This window comes from Sus scrofa, chromosome 6, assembly GCF_000003025.6.
Source record: "Sus scrofa isolate TJ Tabasco breed Duroc chromosome 6, Sscrofa11.1, whole genome shotgun sequence".
Classification (NCBI taxonomy): domain Eukaryota; kingdom Metazoa; phylum Chordata; class Mammalia; order Artiodactyla; family Suidae; genus Sus; species Sus scrofa.
This window is the reverse complement of record NC_010448.4, coordinates 90471149-90485899: the sequence shown is the minus strand read 5'-3', so window position 1 is coordinate 90485899 and position 14751 is coordinate 90471149. Positions and strand designations below refer to the sequence as shown.

The 14751-nt window shown below is 49.8% G+C and overlaps 1 protein-coding gene across 1 annotated transcript in view; it reads right to left on the bottom strand.

Annotated features, from left to right (window-relative positions):
- C6H1orf94 (chromosome 6 C1orf94 homolog) overlaps positions 3553 to 14751 on the bottom strand; it is a 41415-nt gene continuing 30216 nt past the window's right edge. The window contains exons 5-7 of the mRNA XM_003127777.3: positions 14362 to 14439; positions 10021 to 10217; positions 3553 to 3973 (exon numbers count right to left, since the gene is read on the bottom strand). Coding sequence (XP_003127825.2) covers positions 3898 to 3973; positions 10021 to 10217; positions 14362 to 14439 — 351 coding nt within the window. The 3' untranslated portion in view covers positions 3553 to 3897. The remainder of the gene's footprint in view (positions 3974 to 10020; positions 10218 to 14361; positions 14440 to 14751) is intronic.

Here is a 14751-nt window from a genome sequence, read left to right as displayed (position 1 = left end):
CACAGGTACGGCCCTAAAAAGAAGAAATATATGTATCATTTCCACTCAAAGCAGTGACAGCTTTGTCCCAGGACCTTCTAGGTTCCAATGTTACTCTTGAGATGTCTGATGAACATTCTGATTCATGAACATTTGTATGCGAGTGGGTTTCCTGAAAATCTTAGAATCTTGCCTTTATCCCCGATACGCTGAAATTTCACAATGATATGCCTCAATATAGATCTTTTTCATTCATTTTGCTGAGCACTTGTCTGGACCGTTCAATCTGGGAAATTTTCTTATGTTTTTCTATTGATACTTCCCGCCCCTCTCTTTTCACTGTTCTGCCTGGAACTCCCGTTAGCCAACTATTTGGTCTCCCGGGCTGATCTTCTCATTTTCTTATCTTTTATCTGCTTTAATCCATCCCTGTGTCTTTTAAAAATTCTCCTTTCCATAAGATCTCTTTGATGTTAGCCTCCAACTCTTTCCACTGAAAAAATTAAATTAGCTATCACTCTTTTAATTTCAGAAGCACTTTCTTGTTCTGGTTTTTAAAAATAATCATATGGCAGATTGCCTTATTTTTTAAATGCACGATCTTCTCTTATCTCCCTGAGAACATTACACTCTCTCTTTCTAGTTCCTTTTTACCTTGGTTTTGATCTGTGTCTTTCTTGTTGGAGATTGTCCATTTCTGTTAAACATTAAATGCTCAAAAGTTGATTGGAAGTTCTTAGTAAAAGGGCATAGTCATATGGTAATTTTCATTGTGCCTTTGGGGGCCATTTGGTTTCTTCAGAGGATCTTCCAAATTTCTGCCTCTTGGGTCAAGTCTATTTGCTGGCATTGGAAGCGGGTGTGTATTTCACTGAATGTTCATTTTCTATCAGCACCCTCATCTCCACAATCCTTATGCGTGGTCTGTATGTTTCTCTTCTATCTCGTAGAGAACTGTCAATGCTCCTGGATTTGTGGGGCCAGGATAGGAGCTCCCTTTTTTTTTTTTTTTTTTGTCTTTTTAGGGCTGCACCTGGGCATATGGAAGTTCCCAGGCTAAGGGCTGAATTGGAGCTGCAGTTGCCAGCCTCTGCCATAGCAACACCAGATAGATCCAAGCTGCATCTGTGACCTGCACCAAAGTTCACATCAACTCCAGATCCTTAACCCACTGAAAGGGGCCAGGAATCAAACTTGAGTCCTCATGGATTATAGTCTGGTTTGTTATCCCCGAACCACAATGAGAACTCCAGGAGCTTCCTCTTACACCAACCCTTTCATCGCTCTTCAGCCTCATCCTCCAACTGACACTTGGAACCTCCTGAGAACTTCAGGCTCTGCGAGAGAAAGTGATTTGCTTCTTATTGATTGGCAGGTATTTTAGAAGGCATTTCACCAGGCCCCTCCCCTCTTCTGCTACAGCATTTACCACTCCTTTGTATATAGCAGATAGAGTTGCTGGCTGCTCCTAGCATCATTGAGAATGGAGTTTGTGTAGATGTTCTTGCTCTCCTTCTGACTTGGGGGAAAAATTTTGTAAGAGGGACAGAAACAGCCTTACTCCATCATCTTAAAACCACAAGTGTATATGAGGTAGACATGAAGCCTATGTTAAGACTATAGGAGTTCCCACTGTGGTGTAGAATCCAACTAGGAGCCATCAGGTTGCGGGTTAGATCCCTGGCCTTGCTCAGTGGGTTAAGGATCCGGCATTGCCGTGAGCTGTGTTGTAGGTCACAGATGTGGCTTGATCCTGTATTGCTGTGGCTATGGTGTAGGCTGGCAGCTGTAGCTCCAAGTGGACCCCTAGCCTAGGAACCTCCATATGCCATGGGTGCAGCCCTAAAAAGACAAAAAAAAAAAAAAAGACTACATTGTCTTTTTATCTATTAACATTACAGTTAATAGAACAGGTTCAGAGAGGTTAAGTTCTTTGCCCAACGCCAGAGTTGGGAAGTGGCTAAGAACCCATGTCAGGTCAAGGGCAAATTCATGCTCTCTCCTGCCTCCAGCACTCTGTGATCCAAAGAGGGTGGTAAATTATGGCTCAGCCTGGGTTAACACCTAGAGGCACAATGTGAGGAAGCCTTCCAGGGAGCACAAGAGCTCCTGCATTTGCAAGAACTCCTAACCAACCAGCCTCTCTCAGTCAGTGGAGGGTCTAGACTGTTAACCACGGAAGCCAACAGGAAACATGAGGCACTAGAAGCGGGGTCAGCCTTGGGGAAAGGGACTAAAGGACTCAGGGAACCTCAGCCTGAGACCATGGCGAAAGGGAGGAGGCATAAGTCCTAAGAGAACGTGGCAGAGAAAGTGCTCTCCAGGGACCCAGGAAAAAAGGCCAGTGAGGCCCACTGTGCCACACGGTGAAGGCAAGAGAAATGCTCTTATGGGCACTGAACGCAAGCCCATCCCGAGACACCGGAGACTCCCATACCTGGCCTGTCACCGCAATCAGGAAGGGGCTCCTAATGTCCTCAGACCTGGCTCCTCCTGGCCTCGGTGGGCATGGGGCCGAGCTTTCAGGTGAGTGATGGGGTTGGTGAGACAGCAACTTGGAACTGACGGTGGGGTCCTTCTGTTTGTGCATGGTTCCTTTTTGAGAGCCTGAGGGAGATCCTTCCATTAACCCTATTTGATTTCCTCTCTGGAGGATTTGCCAAAGGATCGCACATGAGGGTCATTTCATAGACTGTCCCTGATCAGTGATGGCTGCCTGGACCACCTCAGGCAGAAGTAGTCTGTGGCTTTGTCCGGGCTCAGGGGAACAGCTGCATAATGATGCATGTGCCATGGGGCCGAAGGAGAGTTAAAGCACATGCGTAGCACTGACTTGGGCATCTCCTCTTCGCAGATTTGTGTCCCCCATAAAGGTGATCAGGACACTCTCGATGTCCCTCTTCAAGTCACTGATAGAGCTGACTGAGAATGACCCAGGGACATGCCATTAGGGGCAGTTCTGAGACTGACCTCTAGCTTGGCATTGATCTACAATCACTGGATATAGTCACACTTGGGATTATTTTTAGAAGTGATTTTCAGGCCACATTTTCCCATTTTTCCCAAAAAGAGAGACTTTTTCTGTAACTGCACCCCACCCCCGGACAGGCCAGAGCAGGATGGACTTTGTTGTTGGTTTCATTTGGGGCCACCCTGCGTGTATGGAGTTCCCAGGCCAGGAATCAGATCCGAGCTGCCGTCGTGACCTAAGCCACAGCTGTGGCAACATTGGATCCTTCATCCGGTGTGGGGACTGAGCCCACATCCCAGGGCTCCCAAGACACCACCAATCCCATGGCACCACAGAGGGAACTCCAGGATGGACTTCTTTTACGTCCTTTCCTGAGATGCATCAGCTGGGCTGTTAAGAAATGAGTAGATCACAGAAGAGAAGAGATAAACCCTCAAGTTTATGGTCCTTGGGGTCCTGTATTCAGAAGGAAGCACTAGGAGGACTGAAGCCTGTGCTCCCTCCTCCTGTCCACAGGAACCATGAGCCTCTCTGAGGGCAGTGAAAATTATATAGAACATAACAGAAAACAAACAGGCCCACTCCATTTCAAGTAGCTCATACTTTTATCATACAATACAAACTTTCTAAAATTAAGTGTCTTACTTCTATTTTACCAACTACAACAACAAAAATCACTCATGTTAGCTAAATATGGGATGAGCAACTGAGTAGGACTATAAGGGGGTGTGTGTGTGGTTTGTGCTGTGTGTGAGGGCTCTGTGTGTGTGTCTGTGGGTGTGAGTATTGGTCCGTAGACACGTCTAGTCTTGGCTCTTTTGTGTCTGTGACCTGGTCAGAACCTTGGCTTTCCAAACTTCATACCAAGCTGTTGCAGAATCCAGAATCCCAGAGCCCTTAGCCCTGTTTCAAGGGCTGAGGAAGGAGGAGGGAGATGAGAAGGAGATCTAAAAATTTATGCCATTCCCACTGGAGGAAAAATAGGGGCCGTTCATCAGGGGCCCACCAGACGTCGCGCCGAACCTGGAGGGGAAAGAAACAGACGTCATGATGACATTCCTGATGTCAGCCGAGATATGAGGAAATGTAACATATTAATTTTGTGGCTGTCAAAGACTGGGGAGATCATGACAGGCTTGGAAGCTGAAAGCTTTAGCAATAATAAAAAAGCGTGGGCTCTGGGAAAATAACAAATGAAAACAATACAACTGAAGGACAAGGCGTTCCCATTACAGCACAGTGGAAACAAATCTGACTGGTAACCATGAGGACACAGGTTCGATCCCTGGCCTCGCTCAGTGGGTTAAGGATCCGATGTTGCCATGAGCTGTGGTATAAGCCGGCGGCTGTAGCTCTGGTTCAACCGCTAGCCTTCTAACCTCCATGTGCTGTGAGTGTGGCCCTAAAAAGACAACAAACAAACAAACCAAAAAACAACTGGAGGACAATAAAGCTTTTTCTGCCACTTCCCAAAGTCAGGAAGCCCTTGGCAATCTGTAGGGACTATTTCTACCAGGACTGCGCTCTCTCCATGTCCAGGACCACAGCCTACGGCACCTCTCTGGATCTGAGCACCTTACCCGTGGGCCTGCAGCCACTCTACCTTATGTGTCCCCCACGAAATTCCACATCTGAGACCTCGGAGCCACGTCCCAGTGGGAGATGCTGGTGTCTGGGCCATCCTAGGGCTGCTGATCCCCTTCTCGGCACCAACCTAGATCAGCCCTTCCGTTTCATCACCAGTCTCAGAAAGAAGGACGTGCAGGGGCAGCCCCGACACCCAGAACTTTGCTGGAGCCTCAGGGAAGGAAGAGCTGGGAGGCTGTGCGCTCCGTCCGCCTCTGGGAGCAGACACACCCCCTTCTGGCTTTTCTCCCTGGCACACGGCTACTCAGACTTGAAAAGAGGGTTCAGAAGCCGTCTCCTCTGTGAAGCCTTTCCTGGCCCTTCCAGCTGGAATCGTTTACTCACACTTCTGGGATCCGATTACACTTTCTTTCCCCATCTGCTGGGATACGTTGAATGAATGGAATCGAGCTCACCACAAATCACGGCAGAGCAAATGGCTAGATTTAGCCTAATCCAGGGATTCTCAGTCACTTTTCAGCTGGGCAGATGCATTTTACAGAAGATGCTCATGTGCGTGGCGTCCTCCCGTGAATTGATGAAACAAAAAGGGGCGGGGGGAGTGCCGGGAAGGGAAGAAGCGACGGGAACAAACCAGCACATTAATTTGTAATGCCTCAGCTGGTATCAGTGTCTGTCGCTCACTGTGAGCAGCTGTGGACAAGCTGGGCTTTGGGTTGTTTGATTCCCTTCTCACTAAAATCCACTGCATGAGAGAAGGGACGCTGTCTAGACCCTTTGCCGTTTAACACCCAGCTCCCAGCCCAGGACCCGGCACAAGGTAGATGCCAGAGAAGCAATTGATGCCGGCGGTCACCCCAATCTCTTTTTCTCTTATTCAAAAATCATATTGGCAAAGGAATGTTTGAAAGCGCTGTTATTTATTATAGGGATACTTTTGAATTCCACTCTGATTTATAAGAGATTTAATAATTACTGGTCACAAGTCATTCACGAGGCATCTCCTGTCTGATTGCCACACCCCATGGACCTGACCCCTTCAGGCTGAGAACTTCAGATCCACTGCCAAGGGTATGGTCTGAGCAGGATGTGTGCTAGAGGGAAGAGGGGCAATCCGTATAGAGTTTTCGAGGAATGCTTCCTGGAGGAAGAAGAGTTTGAATTGCGTCTTGAGCATGGTGACCTATCCTGGTTGGTCGGGGACTATTTCTACACTGGTATTCCCAGTGTGATTATCATTTGTTTTGTTTTGTGTTTTTCTTTTTTATAGCCACACCTGTGGCATGTGGAAGTTTCCAGGCTAGGGGTCAAATCATAGCTGCAGCTGCCAGCCTATGCCACCACCACAGCATCACCAGATCTGAGATGCATCCACAACCTACACCACAGCTTTCAGCAACATCAGATCTTTAACCCACTGAGCAAGGCCAGGGAGCCAACCTGCATACTCATGAAGACTACATTGGGTCCTTAACCCACTGAGTCTCGATGGTGACTCCTGCAGTCAGATTCTTAACCCACTGCACCACAGTGGGAACCCTGTATTTGTGGGTTTTTTAGTTGTCACACTTATTATCATTTGGAAAATAAACTAACTGTATGTCGACCTTGCCCTCATGGATGGATGGATGGATGCAAATGGACTTGGCAGAGGGCAGGGAGGGCTCCTCTCCTCCTTCTCTGAGAACATGAGGCCATCTGCCCCTTCCTCTCCCACTTCATAGAGTTGAGTCCCTTGGTTCTCTCCTTTGCTCCTGACTCAAGGAAGCACTCACCCAGCTTGTCTCCCAGACCACACTCTCCGCCCAGGCCCCTGAATCCCTCCCTGCCAAGTGCAGCCTCTCCTTGACCTTATTCCATCCAGCACGACTGATAACCCCCAACACCACAGCTGTGTTGCTCCCTACAGCCTTTGGCGCCCAGGCTTCCTTGCCGTGCCGTGATCCCTCCCTCTCCTCACCTGGCTCCCTGTGCTCCACTCCCTCCTATTTTCCCTCTGACCTCTTAGATCCTTTGCTGGTTCTTTCGCATCTCCCCGATCCCTCTCCCTATGTTGGGGTCCAGGCTTCAGTCCTTGGGTCTCCTCCTGTGTACAGTGCTCCCCGGGCAAGCCCATCCTATCCCAGGCCTTTCAGCGTCATCTATATGCTAATGATGCACAAAGGTATATTATCAGCCACAAACGCTCCCCTGAGCCCCAGACTCATATTTCCACCTGCCTATCAACAGCTCTGCTCATGGGTCTAACAAGCATCTCGAATCTCATATATGCAAAACCAAACTCCTGATCAACAGACACTTGCTCTCATCGTCATCTGGACCTTACTTAGTATTTTGGCATTGCCACTTAACCAGCGCTCAGATCAAACATTTCAGAATCACATCGGTTTCCTTGTTTTTCTTCATTCCACAGCCAACCATCATCAAGTCCATCAGTTCTACCAAGAAAGCAAACACTCCAGGTCTTTTCTCACCCCCTCCCCATGGTCAAAGCCCTAGTCTACACCACCAGCACCTCTTGCTTGGGCAGCTTTAAAGGCTCCTATCCTGGTCCCCTCCACCAGGTCTCACTCCACAGCTCACTCTGCATACAATGGTCAATGTCAACTTCCTCACTTGGAGAATTAGAACAGTCCTGGCCTCCCCCTGCTCTTCCTCACCTGCCTCCCAGGTCCCCTCTCCTCTGGCCCTGCCGCCCCTCTGACTTCAACTCTGCCCACTCTCTCTGTCCCAAGTTTCCCATCTCAGGGCCACTGCACTGTCTATTCTTTCTGCCCAGCATGCTCATCACCCATAGATACACATGCTTCAATCTCTTGTTTCCTGTAGGTCTCGGCTGGAGAGCCGTCCCTCCATTCTCTCCCCACTTATCCCTTGCCCCTGACATGTGTGATGCTTGTCTTCTCACTGCCTAGCTCTCCTCCTGGAATGACAGAAAGAAACACGTTGTGTGCCTGGCACTGTTCACGCCAGTAATCAGTGGCTAGAACAGTGCCAGGCACACAGAAGAGGCCACAGATATTTTTCAAATGAATGAATCCTCCCTCAGTGGAGTTCCCATTGGGGCTCAGTGGTAACAAACCCGACCTGTATCCATGAGAATGTGGGTTTGATCCCTGGCATCGCTCAGTGAATGAAGGCTCCAGCGTTGCCGTGAGCTGTGGTGTAGGTCGAAGATGCAGCTCAGATACCGAATTGCTATGGCTGTGGAGTAGGCCGGCAGCTGCAGCTCTGATTTGACCCCTGGCCTGGGGACCTCCATATGCTGCAGGTGCGGCCCTAAAAAGAAAAAAAAAAATCATCCCTCGCTTTGCCTTTCCAAACTCACTTTCCTGGTCTTCCCAGCCTCTCAGGCCCCACTCCACCCTGCTGACTGCTACTTCTCCCCTCTCTCCTCTGTCACCCACAGAGTCCCCGGATGGCCCCAGGTGCTCTCACTTCTAAGGCTGCTCCTTCTTCAGCCTCCTGCTACTCCTTTTCCTCTCACTTCTAAGGCTGCTCCTTCCTCAGTCTCCTGCTACTTCCTTTTCCGCTGAAGACAAACAGAGGCCAGGTCTCCACCCTCCACTCTTACGGCTCCAATCTTGGGACCACGCTCCCTCCCAAGCACAAGCAGTTTTGGCTTCTGTGGCGAGTCTCTCTTCCTTGAGCCCAGAGTCACAGCGTGGAAGACGGATGTTTGCCAACCTGGAATGTAGGCTGTCTGCCCTCTGAAGTCTCATCTACTTTCCCCTCCAGGGAGGTGAGAGCCCTTCTTACAGACCCCAGACTACACTGTCTCCTGCCTCCTGTTTTTCTGCCCCCTCCAGCCCTTTCAGTCCACTCCAGTGTTCACAGATCTTGCCCCTAGCCTTCCAGTCAGAGCCTTTGATAATCCAAGCCCAACCTCCCTTTTCCTATTTTCACCTTTTTCAAGAGATAAATCTAATGCTTCAACCAGATGTCTTTATTCCCCAGGCCTTAAGCCTGCCCCGCGCCATCCCACCCAAGGGCCCTATTCCTCCAATTGCTGCTCACTGGACCCTGCCCATCCTACAGCCCCTACTGTCCACCCATCAGGGATCCTCCCTCTGTCCTCCAGCCACTCTGATGGTCTTCACTTTGTCATGGCACCAATACCCCTGTGCCTCCTTCTCACCCACTCTCTGGCTTTGATCAGGATCTGATGGAAGGGACATTGGCTTAGTCATTGACAGTGCCCCGCAGGCTAAATTTGTCCTAAATGCAGGAACTGATGGGACATAGCATGATGTACTCTTCAAGAAAAGGGAAGGAGAAAGGGAGGGGGGAAGGAAAGAAAGGAGGGAGGGGGGAGGGAGGGGGAGGGAGGGGGGAGGGGGAGGGAGGGGAAAAGGAAGGGAGGGGGAGGGAGGGAGGAAAGAAAAGAAAAAGAAAAAGAAGGGGTGATGGGTTTTATATTCAAATGACACTATCAACCACCGTCTTGCATGTTCTCCATGCTCCCTAGGAAAGTAAATAATCTGCAAATGCCACAGTTAACACATTTGTTTATCCCTGTTTCTACCTTTCTTTTCCCAAACAGATCTGAGTATGGAAACCTCTTTCTAGCATTTATTCCTATAACAAGACATTCGAAGGCAATGCTGAAAGGCTAAGTGTCTGGAAACCCACAGTCCACACTACGGTGAGGGGCTGTGATGGGAGGAAGGGAATCACTGGTAGGCTGGGGAGTTGGGCCCTCATCCTATAAACCGAGCTGCCCAGACTGGGGCACACACGCTCCAGGGTGCACCCAGGACACTCAGAATCTCGGGGCTGACACGGTACCACCTGCCTCACAGAGCCTCAGCAGGGAAGGTTTGGTGGGGAGATGCAAGTTGCGTGTGTTATTATTATTAAAACAACAAACACAAATTCCCTACTGACCAGCACGTAAAGTTTGTGTGCAATTGCCAGCTAACATGTTGAGCCTGTGTCAGCTGTTCACAGCTAAGCTCCTCTCCTCTGCTCTTTGGGGCATTTTTGGGGGAAAGTGTGAGCAGCCAGATAAGCAGTGGGAGGCCCTTCAGCAGGGCCTGTCTCAAACTCATTGGGATATTGGAAAAATTAGCCTGGCAAGGAACTGAGGATGCGGAAAGTGGGAGACAGAGCTGTAAGAAGATTACCTGGCCGTGTCCTGCTGGAAGCCAGGCAAACGGGGATAGGGAAAGGCATATGAGACACATGCCACCACCTGCCACCTGCTGTGGGTGGTGTGCCCGTTGCTACTGAACGACCGCACAGCTGCATTTCTGCACCAGGCTGCAGGACTCCAGCCCCAAAACAGGTCTCCAAAAGGGCCCCAGCAGGCCCAGAACAGGCTCAACCTCCATGCCAGGTCCACCCAGGACCCATATAGCCTCTGGACACAGGCTTGAGGTCTCCCCTCCCCGCAGCCATGGAACAGAAGTACCAAGAAAGCCCCAGTGAGGCCCAGCCCTTTTGGATACAAGCTGGACTTCCAGTGTGGGCTCAGGACTCACCCATATGCCTGGGGGAACAGGTACTGCGGCCCATCTCCTGCCATGGGGGAAGGGTCTCGGGCACTGCTGGCCAGCTTCTGAGGTGTCCTCTGAGGGTACGGATAGTTGGGCTGGACGAAGGGGATGTAACTCAGCAGGGGAGTGTAGGAAGAGCGGAAAATCTGCTGTCCCATCTGTGGTGGGTTGTATGGCGCCACCTGCAGGGCAGAGAGGAGAGGGGGGCTAGGCCAGGCAGAGATCGCTGCTTCTGAACGTCCAGTTCACCAGCCCCTGGGCCCCTCCGTCACACAGGAGGCTGGAAAAAGCACAGAGCTCAGCTTCTGCATGTGAGAACGGCCAGTTATTGCGTTATCTGAACCTCAGTTTTCTTACCCATAAAACGGGCCAGCACCTATCTCCATCATGCGGGCACTGAGTCAGTTGTATAAGCAGAGACTGGCGCATCATAAACAGCAAATGAAGATGATTTCCACTCTCTTCTCTGTCCCCTGCCTTTCCCACAGTCAACGTCCACCTCTTGTCCAGCCCCTTGTTCATTTCTGAAGTCTTTTACCATCTCAGGAAAGGCTGTTGAGGTTTATACATCCCTGGCTTCTATCTCAGGATCTCAACAGATTCCAGGTCCAAGACAGCCCTGCCCAGTGGAAACTCCTGTGATAGATGATGGAAACTTCTGTGTCTGCACTGCCCAGTATGGTAGGCACAAGGCAGAAGTGTACCACCTGAGCACTTGAAATGGGGCTAGTGTGACTGAATGTTGTTTTACTTAATTTTGATTGATCTCAATGTAAATACCCACACATGGCGGATGGTAAACAGTATTGGACAGTGTGAGTGGAAGAGGAAGCCCAAAGGGGGGGCAACGGAATTCAGCTCAAACCCTAGAGAAAAATAGGACCTCACTGGGTCTCTGAGACTACCTGGATCAGATCCCCACCAAGAAGCAGGATTCCTACTATCTTGCCCCCAGCAAGGCAGGACCCCACCTGTCTTATTTACTGATTTACCCTGGGCCCTAACACTGTGCCTGTCATACAGTAGCTGCTCAATAAACATTTGAATAAGTGCAAGAAAGGGAGTTCCCGTTGTGGCTCAGCAGGTTAAGAACCTGACATAGTATCCATGAGGATGTGGGTCCGATCCCTGGCCTCACTCAATGGGTTAAGGATCCAGCATTGCTGTAAGGTGTAGCATAAGTTGCAGATGCAGCTCGGATCCACCACTGCTGTGGCTGTGGTGTAGACCAGCAGCTGTAGCTCCCATTCAACCCCCTAGCCCAGGAACCTCCATATGGCATAGGTGCAGCAGTAAAAAGGAAAAAAAAAACTGCAAGAAAGAAAGAGAGAGGAGGAGGAGGGAAGAAAGAAAAGACAAAGTGTCCCCTTGATTACCCCAAATGACAGGGAGCTCATTACATCTCGAGGACTGTATTCCACTACTGACTGCTCCAAATGTCTTGTCTGGAGCTGACATCCATCTTCCTGAGTGTTTCTGTCAAAACTGAGGAACGTTCTGGATTTCCACTTTAATAGCAAGAGTTTAGAGTCCAAGCTGTTCCAGAGGTCAGCGTGCCAATAACTCTCTCTCCCGCACATCCTTATCTGATTTTTTAAAATCACAAAGGCTAGAGCTTATTAAGTGCTTGGGGGGTACCTGGCCCTTCATATGGATCCTCTCACTTAAACTCCAGACAGCCCTGCGAGGTAGGACCATTACATTCCCCAGTTTAGAAACAAGGAAATTGAGGTTCAGAGAAGTTAAGCAGCTTGCTTAGTACGTTTCAAGCATCTGAGTTTTGTCAGAATCCCAGTTGGGTGAGCCCAGAGCCCGCAGCCCTGAACCACACCCTTATGCTTGCTGCCTCTAGAAGCCGAAGCCCCTCACCCCCGACCTCTCCATCCTTGCCTCAGTGGACATGTAGGATCTGGTGATGCTGGACAAGGGCACCAAACCCCCAAGAGGATGAGCTGAAGGTCAGAAAGTGCACAGAGCTCACAGAGAGAACCCAGGACCCAGGAAGGCACCTCCCAGGACAGACACCTGTGAGTCAGGGTGGCAGAAAAAATCCCTGCTTTTCACAGTGAGGGGGTCCTGGACCTTGGAGGTCACTGATGTGAAAGAGAAGATGTGTGTCCTAGAGCTTAAACATGCTTTACTCAGCAATGGCTCTCACTACATGTCACTGATAAAAACCACAAAACAGGGAGTTCCCATTGTGGTTTGGTGGGTTAAGAACCCAACTAGTATCCATGAGAATGTGAGTATGATGGCCTCGCTCAATGGTTTAAGGATCTGGCATTGCCGTGAGCTGTGTGGTGTAGGTCACAGACGTGGCTCAGATCCCGTGTTGCTGTCACTGTGGTTTAGGCTGGCAGCAGCAGCTCCGATTCGACCCCTAGCCTGGGAACTTTCATATGCTGCAGGTGCGGCCCTAAAGTTTTTTTTAAAAAAGGAAAAAAACAAAAACAACCCCCCTACACACCAAACAAGAGGTGTGTAGAGCTCTGGAACCTTCTCCAAGATACACCTGTTGCTGACAAAAGCAATGATATAGCAGTATGTCCAGAAGGCCACATTCACATAAAAATATGTATATAAATAGATACCACTGGAAAGATACCTAAGGAACCAGTCACAGTGATTGCCCCTAAGAGTTTTAAAATGTCTGCACCAGGTTTTTATATTACTTTTTCCAATATATGCACAGGCATCAATGGTCTAAAAGCATTCCCTTTGGAGCTAGGTGGATGACGTCACTGTTCGCAGGGCGGAGGGGATGTGGCTGAGAGGCTGTGAGCCCGGCTGTCTCTTCTCTACTTCATCTCAGGAGGCAAAGCTCCTTCTGCTGAAAGAGCAGTCCTGGCCCATGTAAGAAAGCAACCCGTACCTATGGGTCCTTCTCTACCTTCTGGAACATTCTAACATCCTTCAGGTCAGAGATGGAGTCTGCAGAGAAAAGGTAGGGCTCCCCAGGGAGAGAGGAGAGGCAGAGGGGGTCTGTGGGTTTGAGTGTGGGGATGCAGGGCCAGCCTGAGAATGGAGCCGCTTCTCTGCTCCTTTCCTCACATCCCCAGCCCTGCCCCAAGACCTGTCTCAGCACCTGCAGTTTTGTGTTTTGCACATGCAGCTTGATGGCGTGTATATAACTCCATCTTTATTCGCGTTGGTGTGTGTTTGTAGTTTTGTCTCTGCTGCTTTATTTTGACACCGTATTTTTGTGAATCGGTGTACAAGAGGCTGTAAGGCATAGTCATTGGAAATGTGGTGCCCAAGCCACGCTGCCCAAGTTTTAAACCCCAATCCTATTGTTGGGTTACTGTTGGGTAGGTACTGACCCTGACCTATCCATGGGAATTGGGGGTGAGGCAGATTTAGCTAACAAAAATTTATAACACCCAGTTAAATTTGAATTTCAGATAAACAAAACAGCCAATTTTGTATTCTAAGTATGGTCCACGCAGTATTGGAACAGAATTCTACTAAAACCTTATTGACCATTTACCAGAAATTTAAATTTAACTGTCTTGTATTTTATTTTTTGGCTGCACCTGCAGCATGCCAAAGTTCCCAGGCCAGGGATCAAACCCAAGCCACAGCAGCTAATCCCAAGGCCACCAGGGAACTCCAGTGTCTTGTATTTTAACTGATAGGGGAGGAATATGACTCCCAACCCCCGATGCTGGGTGAGGCTGTGCGATTTGCTTTGGCCCCTGGAAGGCAGGTGCACCTCACTACGTCCCAGCTCTGAGCTGGGCCTCGCAGAGGCTTTGAGTGTTTCTGCTCAGCCCTCCCACACCCCCTGCCATCCAGCATGACAGCAGCAAAAGCTACCGTTATCTTCAGCCCGGGCCCCAAAGAGGGATACATGGAACAGGCTTGAACACAATCTCAGCCCAGCTCAGCCAATCTGCAAACCCATGGGTAAAAAAATAAATATTTTATTGCTGTAAATCTGAGATATCGAGGCCGTTTGTTGCCACAGCAAAAGCCAGCATATGGGTTAACTTTATAACTTTGGACAAATTATTTAATCTCTCTGCACCTCAGTTTTCTCATCTCTAATCTACTTCATAGGGTGGTTCTGGAGGTTAAATTAATGCAGGTAAAGCCCATAGAGAAGGGCCTAACAAGCAGTCATCTGTAAGTGCCAGCTGGCATTAGCACCTGGGGACACTGGTTTGTTCCCACAGGCATGTTGGTATTTGTGTCTGTTCTCTGGGGTCAAGGGTGGGTGGGAAAGTGTGGCTGGTGACCAGCTGGACAAAGACAAGGGAACAGACATCTTTCTGACCTGAAGGCCTTCGTGGAGCTGGGTCGGAGGTGAGGAGGTCATCTACTCACCTGTCGGGAGTAACACCCCAGCTGGGGGGGTAGGGTCTGCTGATAGGGCATCCTGGCTGCTCGCTGCGGATACAGGCCCTGGGGAGAGAAGGAGCAGGCTCAGAGCCATGGCGCCATGGGCTCCCAGCCAGAGCACGGTAGCCACTCAACCCAGCTCGCTCGCCTACCTCGCGGACACAGCCAAGACCGTCCCATCACCCTGCTGGCCAGAACCACCAGCTGCCGATCCAGCTGGAATCAAGTCCGGCCAGCACAACCCACACCATGCAGGCAGCCCCTGCTTAGCAGGATTCACAGCCTTTGGGGGTGAATAATTCAGGTAAGAGCTTCAGGAACTTGCTTGCCTCTCGATTTCCAGATCTGCCCCTTTAGAGGCTGTGTGACCTTGGG